Source organism: Phacochoerus africanus, chromosome 1 (assembly GCF_016906955.1).
Source record: "Phacochoerus africanus isolate WHEZ1 chromosome 1, ROS_Pafr_v1, whole genome shotgun sequence".
Classification (NCBI taxonomy): domain Eukaryota; kingdom Metazoa; phylum Chordata; class Mammalia; order Artiodactyla; family Suidae; genus Phacochoerus; species Phacochoerus africanus.
In genome coordinates, this window is record NC_062544.1 from 15,755,091 (window position 1) to 15,770,836 (window position 15,746).

General features: G+C 43.6%; 1 protein-coding gene across 1 annotated transcript; it reads right to left on the reverse strand.

Annotated features, from left to right (window-relative positions):
- Window positions 1-207: 207 nt before the first annotated feature.
- IL12B (interleukin 12B) lies at window positions 208-15,539 on the reverse strand. Its single transcript, XM_047779581.1, has 8 exons — window positions 15,446-15,539; window positions 11,406-11,493; window positions 7,429-7,704; window positions 6,751-6,868; window positions 4,972-5,174; window positions 3,153-3,310; window positions 1,655-1,786; window positions 208-1,169 (listed from the first exon to the last, which is right to left on the reverse strand). Exons 2-7 carry the CDS (start codon window positions 11,491-11,493, stop codon window positions 1,655-1,657), a joined length of 975 nt encoding a protein of 324 aa, XP_047635537.1. The 5' UTR covers window positions 15,446-15,539; the 3' UTR covers window positions 208-1,169.
- Between the last annotated feature and the right edge of the window lie 207 nt (window positions 15,540-15,746).

Consider the following 15,746-nt stretch of genomic DNA (forward strand, 5'->3'; position numbering starts at 1 on the left):
GAGATTGTGTCAAGGAGGGGCCAGAGTTTCAGTGGTTGTGGAAAAACACTGCAGTCCTGGTAAATGTGGGGACAGGATATCCAGTCAACTGAGAAAGCTCAACAAAATATTATTGCAAAGAAGAATTATATTTTATTTGTATACCATCAGAATATAAAAATAAATAAGTAAACAGAAAACAAATGGAATCACTTTACAGGAAGCACATTCATTACTTAAAAGTAGCATTTTAATGGCTAGGCACTTTCTGGTCACATCTGCTTCTCATGTTCCCCCATGCTGACAAGTAAGAAATTCTTGGCCTTTTTCCTCCACATCTGTCTGCTTCTTCATGTGGCATTAAGGAGCAACTGGCAATTCTGACAATTTTATGTCCTTAACCATAACTACACTTGTCTTCTGTCTTGAATCATAAGATCTTTTTACTTTCCAGAGACTTATCATGTCTCTCCTATGTCTTACAGATAGAAGGGGGTGGGGAGTGAAGTTGAATTTCAATTTCAATCATCTTTTTTTTAGCTCTACGTTCAGGTATCTAAAGGCTAAACTTGCCTAGAGGTACCAGTGGCCCTGAATTACCACCACTCCTTCAAGGAAGTCTTCATGGACACAGGAACTAACATGTGCTCTCCAGGACCTCCTCAAAGAGTCTGGGTCTCCATGCCTTATTTAACTATCTCGTGTTCCCACCCATCAAAAATGTATTGTGGCACTGGAATTAGGACATTATGTTCTTACTGTTCTTACTCTTACTGAGGGCACTTGCAGCCTAGACTGAAAAATTGTCAGTATAAATAACACATACATTCACATTTTGCATAATAAGGCCCATTCCTCATAAATCAGGTCATGAGTATATGAAATATATATCTTGGCACACATATTTTAAATAATAGTAATAAATTAATAAATACATAAATTACTTAAATATTTAAATAACATAAAAGTCAGCTGTGATCTGCTAGCTGGAAGGCCTATAAATAAATTAGTTGATTGTTTCAGTGGACATTTAACATTTAAATAAAAAAATACAGCAAAGACATCTTTATAATCCTAAAAAAAAGCAAGTTGGTAGAAAATATCTTTGGGGGAGGGGTCTGCTCCATCATGTCTTTTAACAATTTAGCATAATCCACTTTTCCTCCGTGGTTTCGTCCCAAGATTAGAACCTGAAAAAGAAAGCTGAAAGTCTATATGGATTCGAAATTCAGCAGCAAACCCTTCTTTGTCAGATAACACATTATCTGTGGCAATTGGGTTTGGGGATCCCATGTCAGAAGGGTCCAGCCCTTCCTTATGTGACTGAAGATTTTGCTGGTACCATGCTTGCTGAATAGCCCCCAGGGATCCCCAGCTAAGATTCTCATTCCTGGGAACAGCTTGCAGGCCACCCATGCTCTGACTTCTGGCTACTTCTGTTTGCCTTCCCTTCTAGAAGGGCAGGACCTGTGTGTCCCTGTGCCCAGCATAGGGCATGGAATAATATGGTCATCAACTAAATATCTGTTCATGACCCAATGTATGTTTCTGCTCTGGCAACTGTGTGTTGGGCACTCCATACCCCTTTTCTTGTCCTGCAACATCCCCACCATTGTCCTGCATGTGGGTACACTGAGTGTGTAAGGTCTGGGCTGGACCTCATGGGCCTGCTCACCTAATTGCAGGACACAGATGCCCATTCACTCCAGAAGGAGCTGTAGTAGCGGTCCCGGGCTTGCACGCGGATGTTGGCATCCTTGTGGCATGTAACCTTGGCTGAGGTTTGGTCCGTGAAGAGTTTATCTTTCTGCAAAGGAGAGGGAAATCTTTGGGAACACAGTCTTAAGGTGGACTGGGCATATTTTGGCAAAGCACAAATCTCCCCCTATAACCACACCTTGGTCTTGGGGCACCTCACTTGTGATTCATTGGAGGGTGTGTGTGTGTGTAGAATTTGCACTATCTACTGACAGAAGCTCTCAACAGAGACTCAGTTTTTCTACTTTGTAAGCTCTAAGGGATAAAGTGTTGGGTCCAGCTTTCATCTTTCTAGCACAGCTGCCTTGCCTGGGCCCCATGTGGACTCACCTAGTCCAGGCCAGTGGTGGGACTGAGACAGATTTGCTCTAGCTGTCCCCTGGATGTTCTGAAATACCATATCCTGATCCTTTTATCAGACAACTCGTGTTCTATCCCAGGCATTGCAACTTATTAGCTAGCTCTCTGGCCACAGGAAAATGTCTTAGGCTCTGTATTCTCAGTTTTCTCATTTATAAAAGAGGGGTAATAATCACCACTTCTTCACAGAGTTGTACAGTTTAAAGTAGCAAAGTATTTAACCATGTAGAAAGTGTGCTATAAACACTACCTATGAATGATACAGATCTTACATGGGAAAGTATCTATGCAGGTTTTGAATAATATTTAGGTAACATATACTCCAGAATAGCTTTTCCCTCCCCCACAAAAAAATTCTTAGGAAGTGACTGGATCACTGAATTCTGCCATAGGCCAACCATTACACCCTTTATCCAGTTATTTCTAAAACTTGGGTCCAAGGAGACTCAGGCTTTATAAAAGGGCCTCTAAGGAAGGTTCAGGTAAGGAAGTTTGAAAGCCACTGCCATAGCCTATGTAATCACCAACATTTTGTAAAATAAAATAATTTCACAAAATGGGGAACAGCTGGGAATTATCTGTTTTTGGCTGAGAGAGAGAGTAGGAATATTCTGTCATCCATTATATTCATTCATCTGAAACAATATTAGGCTCCTTGAGCCCAGATGTCCTATGCCAGGACCAGTTCTGAGAGCAAAAATTAATGATCAGCCATACTGGTGGCAGTAGGGAGGTTAGGTACATGGTCTTGGTGTCCTGGAGACTGAGGTTGTGCCCTGGTTGTGCCACTTCCTGGCTGGGTGGCCTTGGGCAACTCCCTTAACCTCTCTGAGTTTAAATATCGTCGCTAGTGAAAGGGAACAAATAACACGGCCTGTCTTTCTGGAGTAACTGTGAGGATTAAGTGAGATATACCCGTGAAACCCTTAGCAGTGTTTCAGGCACCTAGAAATGTCAAATAAACATTGGCTGTTCTTATCATCATTAATCTTCCCCTAGATGTGGACATGCATAAAGCTGACCCCAGAATAGATGGCCCCTGAATCACATCGTACCTTTTCTCTTTTGTTCTTGCCCTGAACCTGAACACCAAACATCAGGGAAAAGTAGGAATGTGGGGTGCTCCAGGTGTCAGGGTACTCCCAGCTGATCTCCACGTGTCGAGAATTCTTTAATGGGTTCAGCTGCAGATTCTTGGGAGGGTCTGGTTTGACTGTGGAAGAGAGAGAAACACCCTTTATTTTCCCCAGGGGGCCTTGGAATGAGGTGGTTCTGGCTTTTGATCCCACCTTCACGTCCGACCAGCTCTGAGTCCACATTATAGTTACTTAGCTTCCCCAAGCACGTGGTTAGCAGATGCGAGGAACCCCCGCTGGTGCCCTGGGAGGCAGCATTCACCACGGCCGCCTCCTTTAGGCTCAGAATCCTTCTCATCACTGCCCAATCATACGGGCCCTGGTGGCAGAACCACCTCTGCTTGGAGGAAAGTTCTTAGAGACAACAAGACCCTCACATCTGGACTTGCAGTGAAGGGTCACCCTCTCTGTAATCAAACCCCCTCTTTGCCCCAAACTTGGAACTGGGCCAAGCCTTTCACTGGGGGCAAGATGAGGGATTTTTCACTTAGTGTTCTTTCTTTAGTCTTTTCATGGAATCTGACACTGCCTTGTCCAATAGCAGTTATAGCCAAATTGTCTCTATGCTTGGGCCACTCAGGTATTCTCTTAAAATCCCCCACTAGGTGGCAGCCATTGGACTGTGCACGGAAAGGGAAGTCATGAGGGTCAACAAGACTATCCTCAAGTAGTGTGCCTTCTTCCAGAAAGGTCAGGGGTGGGGACAGTCCACGGAACAGGCTTGGGCTCTCTGGACCCAGCACCTCTCTTCACAAAGACCAAGGCTCCTAGCACAATGCTCCATAAGTATTCTTTCCTCTGTTCTTAACATGATGACATCTTTTCTTTAGGACTCAGCTAAGTGCCACCTCTTCACAGAGACCTTCCCTCACCACCCTGTGTGCACAAGACGCCACCCTTGGAGTTCCCATCGTGGCTCAGTGGAGATGAATCTGACTAGCATCCATGAGGACGTAGGTTCGATCCCTGGCCTTGCTCAGTGGGTTAAGGATTCGGTGTTGTCATGAACTGTGGTGTAGGTTGCAGATGAAGGTCAGATCTGGCATTGCTGTGGCTGTGGTGTGGGCTGGCAGATACAGCTCTGATCCAACCCCTGGCCTGGGAACCTCCATATGCCATGGGTGTGGCCCCTCCCCCCAAAAAAAATCTCACCCTCTCCTTCCCACCAAAGGTAGTCTCCCCACAAATGCTAGAGCAGGTTCTGTGATTCGATCACCTCTTCTTTCATGATGCCTGTTGAGTGGATAGATAGTAAAGGAAATGACAAGTGGCAAAATCTCCATCTGCCAATTAAAATAGATGTCCATTTTGGAGGGGTTTGTATTCCAATAAAAAGTCTTTTTCAAATGCTAGGGAAACATTACCTGGGAATAATTGCAATTAGTAGGGGGAAGCTCAGGTCCTGCATATAAATATCATGCTTCAGGGACTGCTCTTGGATTCATCACAGAAGATGCGTGGGCAGCAGAATAGAAGTGTCATCAAGAGTCTGCTATTTGTAGTGGGGGCAGATCTGAATTGCTAGCTGTGAGATCTGGGGCAAGCAGTGGAACCCAGCTAGGACTCAATTTCCTCTTCCTTAAAATGCAGGTAATTGTATCTACAGCATAATGGTCTTGGGGGGGGGTGCACAATAAATGAGATAAAGCACGTACACCCCTCATTCCAGTGTGTGGGGCCCTGTGAACCTATGATGGATATTAAACCTTATTAAGCACATAGAATCCAGCAAACTCACTGATGTCCCTGATGAAGAAGCTGCTGGTGTAGTTTTCATACTTGAGCTTGTGAACAGCTTCCAGCACGACCTCAATGGGCAGGCTCTCCTCAGCGGCTGGGCAGGCACTGCCCTCCTGACACTCCACTCTGTATTTCTTATACTCCCCGAGGTCCTCTGAGAGCGTTGCTGTGCCACATGTCACGCCACGGGGGTCAGTCGAGCTGAAATCAAAGAGGCATTATCCTGTATCCCTCATTGGCAGGTGAATCCCTAGAAGTGGCAGCTAGACGGCCATCTGAGGACACGATTTCTCCAACTGGTTTGGTTCCTCTCAAGGGGATCGTTCTCATGTCCTCTCCATGAGAACAGGCTTTGCCTCTAGGTAATACAAATGTTTAGAAACCATTCTGCACTTTCGTACCTCTGGCCGAAATGAATCTGAACCTTTTTAGAGCCAAAGTTCCTGGTTTGATCTCCTTATTAAAAATAGCCATTTCTTTTCCTGATTTTAATTGCAAAATCAATATATACCAATTTGAAAAAAATTGAAAAAAATGTCTATAAATGAAATGTGTATGCCTCTTTTAATCCAAATTCCTTTTTTAACTCTAACTCCATAGATAGAAATACTATTGACAGCTTATTGTATTCGACATTACCAATAATCCCAGACATTATTCTCTGATTGCTTAAAGCAATCATATAGCCACATGTGTATACACACACATACACATATTGTGTATATATATATAGATAGATTTTATGAATAGGATCTCTCTATGTATAAAACTAAATACATTTATACATATATGCAGCTTTATATATTTGTAAATAAATTAATTTTTATATATGCAATAATTATATTATATATATGCATATATATATATTTATAAACAACCATGTTCCCCCTTCTGAACACATTATGGGGACTGCTCCATGATTTGAGACTGCGTATTAAGCTGGGGTGTCATGCACCACAGTTCATTTAACCCGTGCCCTGTTAATTACCAAGAACATCACAGTAACCCTTGCATCTACGTGTCTGTGCACTTGTACAAGCATTTCTTTAGTAAGCATTTTCATTTTAAAGATGAAAAAGTAAGACCTCCAAGGTTAATTTACTCTGTTAAATAGTGGCCGGGCCAGGATAGTCACCTAGGGTTCGCTCTGTTGTCCTACATTGTTTGGGAACTTAGGTGAGAGGGAAGGAAGTCACCTAGAGGGGCTAGTGTAGGTTCTGTATCCCTGGGGACGGGTTTCTCTGGGGAAGCCCAAGTGCACTGGACAAACAGTGAACTTCAGATTAGTGGTGTCAGCAGCAGAAAAAGGGAATTGCAGTGGTCCTGGAAAAATTTCTAGAGGCTTCACAGAGTTTTGGAGTCTGCCTTGGGGCTTTCAGGATCTATGCCCTAGAGCTCTTGTTTCTATTTTTGACTAGAGGGGCAATTCTGGCAAGTCCTTCCTAGCTTCGATCTCTCCTTTTATCCTTCCCGGTGGTGCCATGAGCCTTAATGAACCATCGCCAGGCAGTTTGGATGAGTGGGTTCAAGCACAGCAGAGGCTATTCCCAGAACCCAATAACGTCCTGCCCTAATGCATACATTTGTTCAGGCAATTAGCTTAAATCTCCATCTTCTTTCCCTAATTTAGGCAAGGGCGTATGTGTGGGGGTGGGGGTGGGTGTTGAAAAAAAATAGGTTTGCCTTTATTTTCTCCCTTAACTGATAGACCATTGCTAGGCTGCCCTTATTTTCTGAGTGAGAAAGTTCTAGGAGAATGCTGAGTGGTTTCACTTACCCTCTGCTGCTTTTGACACTGAATTTCAAATCAGTACTGATTGCTGTCAGCCACCAGCAGGTGAAACGTCCGGAGTAATTCTTTGCCTCACATTTTAGAAAGCTCTTGTTTTTGGGCTCTGGATTTGAAAAGAACAAAAATTCAGTGTTTAGGGGTTTTCTTTCTTTTAAAATTATGAAGATTTTTATTGCGATGAATCACAGGCCACTGAATGGTGAAGATAATCCATTAATTTCCTTGGAAAATGCTGCTGTTCTCCTTGAAGGTGGTTCAGCAAAGACTGGGACTGTCTCAACAGGATGCTGATTCTGTAGAGTATACTACATATCGAAAGGAGGTATTAAGTTTTTTCAAGGCTGTCAGCCCAGTCCTGAGTTATGCACTATGCACGTTAACTTCCATTCGCCGTCCAGTAATGTCACTGTTATTTAAAAAGAACAGCAGGAAAAGCATCCACTCCCCATGAACTCAACATGAGATTTTGATGGCTAATAACCCAAAGTGTCCAGCAAAGGAAAAACAAAGCAAAGGAAAATGTAGATTTCAGGTGGTGTCAGTAGGAGACTTGATATTATTTCTTTAACTACATAATTATGTCTTGCCTTTTAAATTTTTATTTTTTTTAATCTCTTTTGGAGCAAAAGAGAAAATTGACACTATCCAAGGGAATGGAATTACCTTTCTGGTCTTTTAAAATATCAGTGGACCAAATTCCATCTTCCTTTTTGTGAAGCAGCAGGAGTGACTGGCTCAGAACTGCGCCTCCTTTGCGACAGGTGTACTGCCCAGCATCTCCAAACTCTTTGACATGGATGGTCAGGGTTTTGCCAGTGCCCAAGACCTCACTGCTCTGGTCTGAGGTCCACGTGATGCCGTCTTCTTCAGGGGTGTTGCAGGTGAGGACCACCATTTCTCCAGGGGCATTGGGGTACCAATCCAACTCTACGACGTAAACTGGAGAGCACAGGGATTGGGGGTCAGGCTATAAGCTCCACGAACTCCAGGATTTTTGTTTGTTTGTTTGTTTTTGCTTTTTAGGGTTGCACAGGTGGCAAACGGAAGTTCCCAGGCTAGGGGTCAAACTGGAGCTACACCTGCCCGCCCACGCCACAGCAATGCTGGATCTGAGCCTCGTCTTTGACCTACACCACAGCCCATGGTGAAGCCAGATCCTTAACCTGATGAGTGAGGCCAGGGATCGAATTGGAGTCCTCATGGATACTAGTCAGGTTAGTTACCACTAAGCCACAACGGGAACTCCCTGACTGTGTTTTTTTGACCACCTGGGCATCTGCACAGCTGAAGCACAAACTTGATCAAAACAGCTAATGCTTACTGAGATCATCTCAGGGAACTGGGCCCCACTTGGGTTCAAGGTTGTAGAAGACAGAAGCAGAGTTTAATAGTGTTCATGGACTCATTACTGTTAGGCTGCCGTTTAACCTCTGATTAGCTGGCTGGTGAGGGAAGCCTTCACACACCAAAAAATGAAAACAGCAGAGTATTCCTTCCTGAAGGCCTGGTGGAGATGAGAAGCTTCCAACACAATTCACTTTCATAGAAACTAAGTGTTGAAAAAGATAGACCAGCACTGACATACTGTCCCCACTAGCTGGCTGGGGAATTGGAGAAAGATGCTTAATCACCGTGAGCCTCAGTTTCCTCATCTGTAAAATGGCAATAATAATAGTCTCTGCCTCATAGATTAGGTTGTGAGGATTAAATTAAAAAAGCAGGTAAAACATTTAGCACAGTAGCTGCCACTCAGCATTAGCTGTTATTGTTATTCACAGACCAATGGTCAGACAACTGTTCAGAGAAACTGCCTTCCAATTTTCCATGGGGATTTAAGGATTTAGTTCCCTACTGCATGAAACTCACCAATGGAGATTTTCATTCTCTCTGTTTTTTTAAGCTATTTTACATTTTTATGAGGCAATGCAGCAGATCCTAGTCTTCCCATTTTAGAGAGAAGGGAACCGAGACCATGAGGTTAAGCAAGGTTACATCAAGTTAGAAACACAAGAGCTGTATCTCAGATCTTCTGTCTTTGCAGCCTGGCATTGGGTCTTCAACACTAGTATCTAAACTGGCACGTGAAGAATACCATTTCAGAGTATGTCACATTAAGTCTTCATTCATGCATGCATCAATTATTAATTAGATGGAATTGTTTAATGCAGTGGTTCCCAAAGCATGATCATTCAGCTACTACCAGAGGCAGCAGGTGAGACTCTGTTAGCATTGCAAATTCTCAGCTGCATCAGGAATTTTGACACTGGCCCAGTGACCTGTTTTTTACCTCTCCAGATGATTTTGAAACCCACTCTAGTTTGAGAGTCACAGTGGTTAAAAGCCTAGATTTTGGAGTCACACAGGTCTGGGTTTAGATTTAGTCTTATCTCTTGTACTAGCCTGTGGCTTTGAGCAAGGCAATCAATTACTCTGTTTCAGTGTCATCATCTTTAAAATAAGCAACATACTAGTACTTGTTCCAGAAGGTGGATATATGAATAACACCAGCTAATTCATATAAGAGCTTGACACAGTGCCCTTAAAGGGCCCTATAACTGGTGGCTCTGGTGATCGGCATGCAAATGTAAAATGCTGTGGAAAGTCAAGTTTACATTTGACATCAAAGGGACTTGAAACTGAGTGGGTAATAGAGATAGAGGTACAAAGCGCCTGGGCCCAACTCTCAAAATCGCCAGCTTTGCTGCCACAAGACCACGTGGCACCTTTTGGCTTTCTCTCGTTTTTCTGACTCAGAAGCCGTCCAAGACCCTTGCCAAAGGGCAGGGGAAACAGCTGTGAAGGCAGCCTGAAGAGGCAGGTCTAGAACCTGTGCTGGACTGCATCTCATTGTACCTCCACAATTGGAAGCCGTCACCGTGTTTCTTGCATTGCTCTCTGCGGTTTTTGTGGTTTACCAAATCAGAAGTAACTGGGGGTGGACCATGCAAGGGCCAACACTCCTGAGCTCACGAAAAATCCCAGGGTTGGAAGGGATCTGGTATAATCATCTGACTCAGGCCTTTATCTTTTTTCAGGGGAGGGTCTAGAACTCTCTAACCCTCCCGGGGCAGAGCAGAGACACCTGCTCTGCCTTCTTCCAGAAATACTTAAGACTGGAGGAATAGCCCCCAATTTTTTTCAGGCATGTTAGCGTTGTATCCTCCTCCCTATTGAAAGATCATTTCTGATCATCAGCCAAATGTCTTCATTTTAAATGTATAACTATTTCCTCTTGCTCAGCTGTCCAAGGACAGAGGAAACAATTGCTTCATGTCCTTCTTGTAAAACCATCTTCAAATACCTTAAACACAAGCACTGAAGCAAGACAATTGGGATCAAGTTCCTGTTCCACCCTTACTAGGTATGTGAAATTGGGTAAGTGACCTAATCTCTGTAGCCTCTATTTTTAACATCTGTAAAATGGGGTGCAAATAGTCCCTATCTCTTATGGACGTTGTGAGATGCTTTGCTCAATGAATAGTCACTGTTACTATTATACAATTAAAGAAAGTAATTACCAACATTATTCAGTTGCCTTTAATGAGAAACATCCGGGGGTCTTTCAGGCCAGCTCACACTCCGTTAATACATATTTACTGTGTGTGAGATACTAGAAGGACAGAGAGAACTTCTTATTCTAATAATACCTTTTGTTCTACTAATAATTTTTATTGATCACTGGCGTAATAAATAGGTTCTCTTGAATCACCAGAGACGTTATTGTAAACAACCCAAACAATAATACTCGCTAACATTTACTGTCACTTCTTCATCTGTTGTTTTCTGCATTCTCTAGTACATTTAATAATCCATGTAGGAGTTCCCGTTGTGGCACAATAGTTAACAAATCTGACTAGGAACCATGAGGTTGCGGGTTCGATCCCTGCCCTTGCTCAGTGGGTTAAGGATCCGGCCTTGCTGTAAGCTGTGGTGTAGGTTGCAGACGTGGCTCGGATCCCGTGTTGCTGTGGCTCTGGCGTAGGCTGGCAGCTACAGCTCCAATTCGACCCCTAGCCTGGGAACCTCCATATGCCGAGGGATCGGCCCAAGAAATGGCAAAAAGCCAAAAAAAAAAAAAAAAATTCCATGTAGTAGGTATTATTTTGTAATCCTCAGTTTACAGTCAAGGGAACTCAGGCCCAGAGGTGACCCAGCTCAAAATCACATAACCAATAAGTGTCAGAATCAGACTGGAACCCCTGTCAGTGTGAATCTAAAGTCCATGCTTTCCCCAAAGTGCTTGGCCAGAGCTAAGCCATCTTGGTGCCAACTGAGGGGGTGATAATTTGTGCTGGAACGGAAGATGATAGGACATAGGTCTTAAACATTTCAAATCCTTCACTTTGGAATCTTAATCATATGATACAGCTGGTTTTGGTATGACTGGCAAAGTCCACATCCTTTCTTCAACCACAGTCAACAAAAACCTCCTTCTCTGGTATCGAATGTGGAAGCCAAACAATACAGGTACCCTCAAGGGTGAAGCAAGGACATGGACCCACGTTTTCCCGGAGTGATGGCTCTCACTCGGAAGCCCCAGTGCAGGCCTGCCCACTGCAGTCTGGCTTCCCAACAGGGACTGCCTGACAGTCCTGGCTTAGATGCTGGGCCTCTGTAGAGAATTAGGAAAGGCTAGTTACCATTTTTCTCCAGTTCCCATATGGCCACGATGGGAGATGCCAGCCAAACCAGGGAAAACCAGGAGACAACCAGCTGCTGAAGGTGCATCTGCAGGAGGAGCAGAAACAGAGGAGAAGACAAGAGCAAGAAGAGGAGAGAATGTCAATAGTTACGCAGTCACCTTTGGAAACCGTATTCACATTCTATCGTACATTGTTTTTGATCTTTATCTTCCTCTTTCTTCTTTTCACTGCCAGGTTAATACTCAGTGAATTCCAGAAGCCCTCTGCCAGTCTCTGGCTGAGAACATCTCCAAATAGAGAACCCCAGACTATCTGGAGCTAAAAGAGACCTAAAGCCAGCCAGCGGATATGATCCTCTTATTTTCAAGATGAGAAACTTAAGGCTAAGAGAATGAACATGGTTTGTTGGTCTGACATTTAGACGTTATTTACTTGGTACCTCCTACATAAGGGGCACTGAGCTGGAGCATTTGACAGTGAAAAGGGATTTTTACCCTGGACCCTGACTTCCAGGTGCAAATACTTTCATTCCGCATTTTTTTTTTTTTTTTTTTTGCTTTTTGAGGGCTGCATTTGAGGCATATGGAAGTTCCCAGGCCTGGTGTTAAAAAGGAGCTGCAGTGGCCAGCCTACCCCACAGCCACAGCAATGAGGGATCCAAGCTACATCTGCGACCTATACCATAGCTCATGGCAATGCTGGATTCTTAACCCACTGAGCAAGGCCAGGGATCGAACCCGCATCCTCATGGATACTGGTCAAGCTCCTTACCGCTGAGCTACAACAGGAACTCCCCCCAAATGTTTCTTAAGTCAGTGTGTTGAATACCTTCTCTCTAGCTGGGGCGAGAAACGTGACACCTGTGTTACTATAGCACAAGGCAGTATGTGTGGTGAGTGATCCCAGGCCTAAAGGACTTGGACTGAGGGAGGAAAGGTAACACTGAAGACATCTTTCAAGTTCTGGTTATGAGGCTAGAGTTTGTTGGAGAGGTTTACTCTTTCTCCCTGTTTAGACTGCAGTTGCTCTAACTCAAAGATTACTTCCTCCCACATTATGTAACCAGTGGTTTTCAAACTGCAGCATATGTCAGAATAGTCTGGAGGCATTGCTTAAGCACAGATTTCTGGCCTCCACTCCTATCCTGACCCTAGAATGTCTGACTCAGCAGGTTTGGGGGGGGCCTGAGAATCTGCATTCCTCCACATTCCCAGGGGAAGCTGATATTGCTGGTTTGAGGATTATTCTTCGAGATCCATTGGTGTAATCCATGTTCAGGGTCCAGAGCCCCTGAAAATCAAGATGCTCTTTGGGAGAAGACCATAAAATATTGATCTATCCACCATGAGATAAAGAAATGCATAATTTTCTGCTAAATCAGCCACCGTCTTAGAGTGAAACTCAGTCTAGATTAGTATCCAGGGTTTATGAACATCTTGCTATACCCCACCTGTGAATTAGATAGCAGTGATTATTATTTATTTCCAGTCTGTAACACCTCCACCTATCTTGGAGAGCACCAGTGTTCTTTGGGAACATGGTTCCAGAAACCATTGGGCTAAATGAAGAACAAGACTGAAGTTTTTGACCAAATATCCATCTCAAAGGGTTGCTGGGAGCCTGCAGGGAGATGACAAATCATGGAAGCCAATCACACGTGTTAGCTTGTACCAAGGGGAAGAGATAAAGGGAAAATCTGATTTTCCTCTGTGTTGTATGTGATGGATAAGGAAATAGAGGTGCTGCAATTACACAGGCCTACAAAACCCAGATGTCGGCACTCTGGGATGGGAAGCAGCAGAGATTCCTGGCACCTCCTGGTGATTCCGTTATGCTCTCTTAACTCTGGGGTTTCCCTTTGGCTAGGTGCCTGGCACTTCCTCACTGGGCCTCAGTCAGAGGCATCTGAGAATTTCAGGTGAACGGCACCTCAGGTCCAAGGGATCCATGGTGATGGTTCTAAAAACAACTCCCATCTTTGCATCACCTACATTTGAAACCCCAGGACACTGGCAGAAGGTGGCAGATGGTGGTGGGTCACTGTCTGAATCAAACCCAGGGGAAACCAAAAAGGGAGCAGCATGCAGATGCCCTGCTGTTCTCTAGACCCCCTGAAACCATGGGCTACAGTTCTGGTTCCACCCCTTGCTAGTTTCATGATACTGGCCAAATTACAATCTGAGCCTCAGTCTCCTCAGCTATAAAATGGACATAATACCCATCTGAAAGGGTGGTTGGGTTTTATTCCACAGCCCACATTTTTCCGGCATGCTAAGTTTGAGAGTTTGAAGAATTAAACATTTTAAAATAATTTCATTCGTTTTCTAAACTCTGGAAATCCTTGTAGGAGGGACACAGGGCCCTTAGGTGTGTTCAGGCTCTTTAACACTGGTGCCAACATGGGCATGCCAGTGACACTTGGCTGGGCATCCCTTTTTCAAGCATTATTCTGCTTGTTACTTTTTTCATGAGAAAAGCGAATTATTATTTAAAAATAAAAAGACGTAGTCATAAGAGGTGTGAGTAGCACATGCAGAGGGTCCCAGTTCTAGAGACAGGCAGACCTGCGCTGGCATCCCAGTTCTGCCACTTGTTGGTTGTGTGACTCTGGAGGAATCATTTGACCTCTTTGAGCCCCATACTTTTAATCTGCAAAATGGGCAGCTGGTTGTAATGAAAAGATAATGAAGTAATTAACATAAAGTATCCAGATTGGTGCCCTGATGAAGTCAGGACTCCCAGCTGTTTCCTCTTAGAGCACCATTCCTCCTTTCATGGGGCTGATTACAATTGAAATCCTGTAGTTACTTCTTCTTCTTTTTTTTTTCTTTTTTTGTCTTTTTAGGCCATACCCACGGCATATGGAGGTTCCCAGGCTAGGGATTGAATTGGAGCTACAGCTGCCAGCCTACACCACAGCTACAGCAATGCCAGATCTGAGTGGTGTCTGTGACCTACACCACAGCTCACAGCTACACTGGATCCTTAACCCACTGAGTGAAGCCAGGGATCGAACCCGCAACCTCATGGTTCCTAGTTGGATTCGTTTCTGTGGCACCATGAGGGGTACTCCCCCTAGAGTTACTTCTTTCATGTTTCTCTTTCCCACCATACTGAGCTCTCTGATGGCAGAAATTATGTCTGTCTTATTCCAGAGTCTAGCAGAGAGGGTCCAGCCTAGAGGGGTTTCATTAATTATTAGAAGCCTGTGTGAATAGACAGAAATCATAAAATTTCAGTAAAATGAACTCTTAAGAGGCTGCCCAAATTCCTTCTAATATCTTGAAATTCCTTATTTGAAAAAACTGGGCCATCAGCTCCAGTTTAGTAATATTTATCTTAAAATGATATTTTAACCTGATTGTTATTTTTTTTTAACCTGAAAATTGTCGCACATAATTTACGTGGGTAACTGTAAGACACCAGTACAGTAGACTATCATTTTTCTTCCTTCTCACATTTTAAAACTTCAGAAAGTAGTTTTAAACATTGGTGTTGCTTTCTATTTTTAAAGTGATTAGTTAATGCAAAAGATCTGGGTAACCCAGCTGTCAGTCTAGTTGATTGTCACAGCTCTTAAGCCTGTCACAAATATGGGACCAACTATGCTCACTTATGCGGTATACGTATGAATTCAATTATTTATAGAATTCATTATTATTTACTGAATGAAAAGCTTTCAAAAAGTTTGTAGTTATAAGGGAAGCTGTTACTATACCATCCCTTAACTGGTGAGTATTAATATTAAGGAACACACTTTTACATACATACCACTTTAAAACAAGACAAACTTTTCTATAAAATATGCGTTTGTCCACAGACCTTAGTATACAATTATTATTAGTTGACTTTTAAAACTAATACTTTAAACATGAATCCCCAAAGCACTGACTTTTCACTAGTGTCCCAGAAAGTAATGCTTTCAGGAGTCCACGCACTCCACGATGCCTGGTACAGGGGTAGCACAAGAATGGTGTCCACCCCTGGACAGACTACGGGCCTGTGGAAGGGGTGGCAGGGCCTAGGGAAGTGCTTACCTTGCTCTGGTCAGCCTGCAGAGTTCGTCGGGTCTGAAACCGTTGTTGCTTCTGCTGCTACTGCTACTATTGGACCTTATATACCCTGCTCCTACTAGGCTTTCTGATGGAAACTTAAACTAGAAACTGACTTGTTCCAAGTTGCAACACTGAAAACAACTCTCAGAACCTTCTGGGGGAATTTCAAGAAGTTCCTTTTTTTTCTCTCTCTCTCTCTGTGTGTATCAATAATGCAGAAGGAACATAGGCATCAAAATCCCAGGTAGTGAACTAAGAGGAAATGACTTTGGGGTGGGGAAAA

What these genes read in the sequence shown, in the direction of transcription:
- IL12B (XM_047779581.1), bottom strand. Translation starts at nt 11,493, where the DNA reads ATGCACCTTCAGCAGCTGGTTGTCTCCTGGTTTTCCCTGGTTTGGCTG. An exon ending in ATGGGAACTGGAGAAAAATG is followed by an intron (nt 7,705 to 11,405) that starts GTAACTAGCCTT and finishes TGTGCTCTCCAG; the next exon opens with TTTACGTCGTAGAGTTGGAT. An exon ending in CTTCTTCATCAGGGACATCA is followed by an intron (nt 3,311 to 4,971) that starts GTGAGTTTGCTG and finishes TCTCTTCCACAG; the next exon opens with TCAAACCAGACCCTCCCAAG.